At 41.6% G+C, this 6,668-nt stretch overlaps 1 protein-coding gene across 1 annotated transcript; it reads right to left on the bottom strand.

Annotated features, from left to right (window-relative positions):
- Positions 1–2,203: 2,203 nt before the first annotated feature.
- LOC306734405 (uncharacterized protein) lies at positions 2,204–6,358 on the bottom strand (the record flags this gene model as incomplete). Its single annotated transcript, XM_079215762.1, has 17 exons — positions 2,204–2,397; positions 2,494–2,624; positions 2,707–2,798; positions 2,878–3,047; positions 3,126–3,240; positions 3,306–3,502; positions 3,747–3,864; positions 3,966–4,174; positions 4,252–4,408; positions 4,495–4,712; positions 4,795–4,891; positions 4,965–5,129; positions 5,227–5,301; positions 5,376–5,519; positions 5,949–6,073; positions 6,163–6,258; positions 6,337–6,358. 17 exons carry the CDS (start codon positions 6,356–6,358, stop codon positions 2,204–2,206), a joined length of 2,325 nt encoding a protein of 774 aa, XP_079071888.1.
- Between the last annotated feature and the right edge of the window lie 310 nt (positions 6,359–6,668).

Raw genomic sequence — 6,668 nt, 5'->3', positions numbered from 1 at the left:
ACGTCATTTCCTCGAAAGCGTGACGTCTGTTTCTGATGAAGGCGACCGCTGATCACATCTGAATCAGCTGTCAGTCAGCTTTAACAGCTGGAGAGACTTTAGACAGTTTGTCTGCACACATGATCAGTGTAAGGGAATCGTTTCCTGGTATAAAAATCAACTTAAAATATTGATAAAAAATTATTGTATAATGTTTTCAGTTGATTTAACTACTACTTATACTCCTAGACTGGAGTTGAGAGGTTTTCTCTCTGTATTATGTTACCTGTTTAACAAACTGCATTGGGTATTTATACTATGTGTGCCCTGTGTACAGGGAAGATTTCTACCGGTGGAAATTTACAGTCTACCGCATCTGCACACAAAAAGTCAACCATTGTTGATCGGTCCAATTAGCAACAGCTACCCGCAAAAGAAAAAAATTCCGTCATGACTAGGAATTATGTAATGGAGGGTGAAAACCAAAAGGATATTTCGGTCGCACTTTATAACTACACACTATTCGGCATTAGTAAAGCATGAGTAAACACTTGAATCATTTATAAAGCATTGTTCCAACATGAACACTCATAACTACAATTCATAAACAGTTATAACTGTTTTATTCTTGATTTAATAAGCTTGATTATGCATTTCATGATTAGGTTTTCGTACTTTATAAATCTTATCAAGTCCTTAATACTTTCTTTACAAATGGGAAATCACTTATATAAAGTGTTAGTAAATGAAGAAAACAATATTAAATCATTCATATGATTTATAAATGCACTAATGCTTAGGGACTATGTTAACATGTGCTTTATAAACGTTTTTATACTGCAATTCATAATTAATTCAGGTAGTTAAGTAGGTTCTGTGACCTCATCTAAAGTGAGGACTATCTTGTAGCATCACTGGCTGAATTATAGTCTGGAGTCTTTAACTGATGGTTCGTAAAGGTTTATTGAACTCACCGTAAGAACTATGAAGAAAAACGGAAATAGCAGTTGGTTAGCTTAAGCTCTGACACAGACAAAACGTAACAATATTTTCTCAAAAAATGAACAGGTACAAACCTTGTGCCCATATCAGCCAGGTGCCAAACTAATACATCCGTAACCTTTTTAATCACTATTTTCCGTTGTTATGGCAAGTTTTCATTTCTGCCCGTTTCTTAACTTCCGGTTTTGTACCTTCAAAATAAGAGCGCAACCGGAAATGCACCGACTGCAGTAACAAAACGGACTAAAATAAGACTAGAGGAACAATTACAATACTTTAAACTCTCAGTGGTCCGTTACAATCTATGCATTTATAAATTACATTAAAAGGACGTGGCAGTGCCTCAAAGCTAACGCAAGTCTACCTGAATTAAAACATGTTTACAATCCCTAGCCATTGGTGCATATCAAACTCATTATATGTATAAATAACATTTATTAACACTTCATCTATAAGTCCTTAATTTACAAAATGGGGAAACCATCAATTAGATGTTACTCATGCTAAATAGTGTGTAGTTATATAAAGTGCTACCGATATTGCAAAGCATGATACAATTTAAGCAAAGACACTTGGAAAAGTTTAAAGACATTAGTTTATTCAGAAGTTACCAGAGGTTAACACAATAGGCCCAGAAGAGATTCGCCTTTGGTTGGTAGAGTCTGTTCCTCTTTGCACTAGAAAAAGACAAATAGTGATCACCAACTGCACGTAGATTTAGTTGGTAATGTTATTCCAGATGTCACTTACCCCGTTTTACTCCTTTTCGCTCTGGTCTGTACTTCATCTGGTGTGTAGGTTGCACACACTGGCCTCTGCATGAACCATCTGCTTGGCTGTTTGTGTCACAAATAGCTGCGTCACAGTGGACATAGATCTGTAGATGGACAGAAGGGTTTATTACAGGGCTACCATGCGATGTGGCAGATATTCTAAATTTGGAGACAAACTCATATTTTACCTTGTCTTTCAGAACCTCCTCATTTTTAGTGAAGGTGAACATATTCATAGAGAAGCGTTTGATGTGAGATGGGACTAAAACCCTGGCATCGCTCACAACAGAATGGAAGATTGTCATATAGCCGTCATCTGGATTCCCACAGCTGGGGGTGGGAAGACAAAATATAATATATACACGCACTTGAATGCTTCTTTTTAAACCCATACAATGTTTTGTCACATGGCAAATCGGAATTTTGAGATTGCACTTCTATGCTACTCATTACCCGTCCACAATGATATCCCAGCTAGGCAGAGACATCCGGTCATCATCAAGTGTAGCCCAACAGCTCTCCAAGATGAGCTCCAAATTTGGGTCAGTAGACTCAACCAGCGCCACCTCAAAATACAGCGGCTGCCTGAGATATTGTACAACTGGATAATCTTCTGCTTGGTAGAAGAGCTCGTACGATGAATCTGGAGGAGAAGAGTCCCATTAGAAAGAGGCAGAGCTCAGACAAACAGTGTACAGTCTTGTAAAAGCGAGAAGGTTTTTAATAAAGTCAACTTTACCCTGGGCTAGCCTCATTTGCACCATCAGCTGTCCCGAGCCGATCTCTGCGGTGGGTTCATAGTTTCTTGGTTCTGCACTGAAGCCAACAGTCTGTGTCTCCTTGACCACATAGTAGCAGGAAATGGTTTGTCTTGGAGAAAAGAAAAATACATAGAAGGTTGACTTCTCACTATACAGTTTATTAGGATAAAAGATTGGACGAGTCCCTCTACCTGTACTGAGGACCAACTGGTGATGTGGGGGATGCTCCTTTGTTATAAGGCAAGGCAATCTCATTTTCATACAGCATGTAGCGGTCAAAGAACTTAACATGAAAAAAATAAAAGGAGGCATTAGAATGTTAACAAACATAATTTGTGGATTTAAGGTGAACCAACACCTACTGTTCTTGTGGTCCCACAGGAAGCACCACTGAAGGAGAAATATGCAAAGCGATCATCACTGAATGCCGGTTTGCACGACTGGTCCTTTAGGGTCAGCCTACTTGGGAGCATATTGGTCACAGAATCCACCTTCACAGCCACAGCGGCCATTGTTCCATTGGGGAAGCACTCTGAGGGTAGCGGTGGTAAGGGTGAAGACAATGTCCTACAAGCACCATCAACAGAAACACTACATGTTTAAGTCTTACCGGTTGTCGTTAAGGGGAAGTTGCAGGCCAATAAGAGCTCAGCAAGCACCCAGTCGTTACTGGTATGCAACACAAAGAAGTCAACGCGGGCTCTTACTGAATCCGAGGTCATCAGCTGTAAGACAAAGCAGGAAGTTATCCAGTGCAGAGGATTCATGGTGAGATGTTAGTTTGACATACCTCGAAGGCTGTGTCCTTGGCAGTGTACGGCAGTACGAGGTTGAAGTGTGTGCCGTTTTCTTGGAACTGGTAGTCAGCCATCCCAGGTGTCAGCTGTTGATGTCCAACCATTGCCTTGAAATCGTTGCCCTGACTCCCATATTTCACGCTGATGTAAAACTGGTTCTGGTCACAGGTGCCAGTGATGGTGGGCAGCTCTAAAGGCAGAGAAAAATGTTAATCATGCGACTGAGCATCTGTCTCCCTTAGGCTCTCACTGGGGTTTTGTTAGTGTCATTTCATAGTCAAGGGGAGACACCCAAGGTTTTTCCAATTTGCTTCCATTACATTTTAAATGTACATGGGGAAGTTTCATGTCAATATTAGTTGAACAGCTCTCCCTAGTCACCGGTTGGTCAAAGCAATTATGAGCTAGATACTGTGGAAAGCAAAATATCTCACCAACATCCTGTAGAGATGCCTGCAACTCGACTGGGATGGCAAATGGACTTTCTTCATGCAGGATGATAAACCCAAAGATCAGTGAGAGGAAGTAGGTTGTTACCAAGGGTTCAGGATTCTGCAGATATAAACAGCTCAGTCATGTCATTGAAACACTTAATTACAGAGTAAATAAACTGACACCGAGTGACATTTAGCATCTATAATAATTTCACATACATTTTTCAGGACAATATCTGAATCAAAGGGCACTAAAACAGAGATGCTCTTGGTTCCATTGGAGTAGTGGTGCTCCTGGATGGTAAAGCCTCTGGCATTGCTCTCTTCAACAGTGAGAACTTGGGTGAAAAAGGTGATGTTCCTCAGCACCACATCATGAAGAAGGGGCCCCAAGATAATGCTGAACACCCGGGACTCTGGGATAGTATCTGAGGGACAGAAAGACAGGTGTGTAGCCTTCTCCACGAGCCTAAAGTTCTGTAATCTGTTAGATAATGTGACTTACTTTCTTTGACGTGGGGAGGTTGAAGCATAAGAGGGGTGGTAATGGGGAACAAAACCTTGTATCTGGTATCATCTTGGGTGTCAGTGGTCCTCCACAGTACCTCAAGCATGGGCTCCACAATGTAGGTGATGTGGTACTGGTAATCTGGGGCATGGCTCTGCAATTATTCATGACTTTTTAATAAAAATATGCAAAGACAAAAAAAAGTTACTCTTGCATTTCTAAGCTAGGGGACTTTCAAACCTTGTAGTGGCCATCAGGCGAGCCCACTGGGATCTCAATGACAATGTGGAAATCTGTGGTGGACAGCGTGTACCCCCGTGCGGCCATCTGAGATCTATCAAGTCTCCTTCCGTTGATGCCCATGTGCATTTCTAGGATCTCAAAGCTGCCATCTACCAGAGGTGTCACACGGCGAGGTACGTGCCAAGAGATTACATCGTTGATGAAGAGGACACCACCTATTAAGGATAAACCAATTGTTGACGCAACTGTGACAACGCAACGTTAACAGTGTCCATCCACCGATTGCTCGGAACTTGCCTGTGGGACAAGCAGCTGCTAAGTTCACCACACTCAGACCATGTGGTGCCTTGTAGTAGGCGCTCACCCTGAACACTTCCATGGAGACTCCACCCACCTAAGAGATGTCAGGTTTAATGTCATGCGTTAAGGCAAAGTTTAATGCAAAACACGAGATGGGTGATGCTTACATCCTCCGAATAAGTCTCTGCTGTATTGTACGGGGATCGCATAACCAGACGGGTCGAAGTCGCCATGACACCATAGCCGGCTTCTTCAGCCTCCCTCAGCACCATTGCCACTGGTTCTGGGGTGTAAAATGTCAACTTCCAGATACCATGTGCTGCCCCAGAGACCTATAGGGAGGATTAATAATTTCCTCCATTGAATGAGAGAACAAATGGTGCAGGTTGAAGAGCAATTTCACTGCAACAGTGGAATTTTTACACATACATCAGGAATGGTGTCGATCTCTTTAACATCTTGAGCCGGTCCCTTAACTTCAGGAGTAGCAATGTGCTGTGACACCTAAAAACAAGAAATGGTGGCTTAATAGTTTGTCAGAGACTAGTTGGTAGAACTATCAATGTTAAGTGACCTACTTCCATGTAGTTCCTGTCGCAGAGAATCTCTCTGGAGGCCCACCGAGTGTAGCTGCACGTCTGCAACACATCATGGGCAACCACGTCTGATCGACTGGGGCCGTACATTCGGAGCCTTAAGCCAACATTAAAGGTTTGATCGTCCTACAAATGAAATGCATGAAACGAGAATTTGGCATTGGGGCATCAATAGAGCTGAAACCAAGCAATTTGTTTAATTAATGCAAACATTTAGCCACTTTCGTCCATTTAAGTACCAAGAGTTAATATATTTTAAAACCTCGCTTTGGAAATTGTATACACCAATAAATTAAGTGAGATGATAATAATAATAATAATAATAATAATAATAATAAGCGGCAGATGAATGCAGCCCTGACATTTTTACATTACTCTTCAAAGTAAAAAGAGTAAACACTGTGCTTTCCTGAAAAACTTAATCAAACCTCCCTATGTTTTAACTGCACTTGGATATAGTCTCAAGAATTTTAGGAATAGGTGAATTTACCATAATGTTTCTCTCACTGGAAAATTATAATAACACATCATCCAATAAAATTAGCTCAAACATACTTTGTTGTCCACGTAGCAGCCCAGCAGAGACGAGTAGATTCTGGTGTTGCCCCACGTGTCAGACTCCATGCTGTATCCACACTGAGCAGCCAAGTCGGGTGTTAACACAATGTGCTGGGTGCCATCTAGGTGGGGGGAATAAAGACAAAGCATGACAGGACACCACTCTCCTAGTGAGGAACCAATAATGCTCATTAGCACATTGTAGACTCACTTATGGCCTCCACCTCAAGCTCATTCCCCACTGCTAGGGCCTTGTCCAATGACAGCCTCATTAGATTACCCACACAGTCTGAATGCAAGCCACTGCCTGTTAAAAGAAAAGGCTTGTGAGGAAGAGTAAACTTTCTGTAACAATGGTAACGTAATTGTTTGAGTTCAGGCTTACTTGACTGTGAATTGAGCTTCATATTTGGCCTTGCTTGACCCAAGAGGATTACTGCAGCCATCAAGTTCCATAACAAACTACAAGTAAAACACATAATTTAGATACATTTAGTGTGCATCTAGCAGTCTTTGCAAAAATAAACTAAATTAACTTAACCTACATGTTCCCAAGCCTCCACATGTTGCAGTCCCAGTGCAGCCAAACAAAAGAACTAGAGGAATCCAATCACTGTCAGAGCGTGGCACTTTGCACTGAACACCCAGCACAACTCTGAAGAGAAGTGACAGACTGCTTCCTGATCCATCCCCAACTGTTTTATACATCAGTTAATT

This window comes from Taurulus bubalis (genome assembly GCF_910589615.1).
Source record: "Taurulus bubalis genome assembly, chromosome: 3".
NCBI classification, from domain to species: Eukaryota; Metazoa; Chordata; class Actinopteri; order Perciformes; family Cottidae; genus Taurulus; species Taurulus bubalis.
This window is presented reverse-complemented; position numbering and strand designations above follow the sequence as displayed.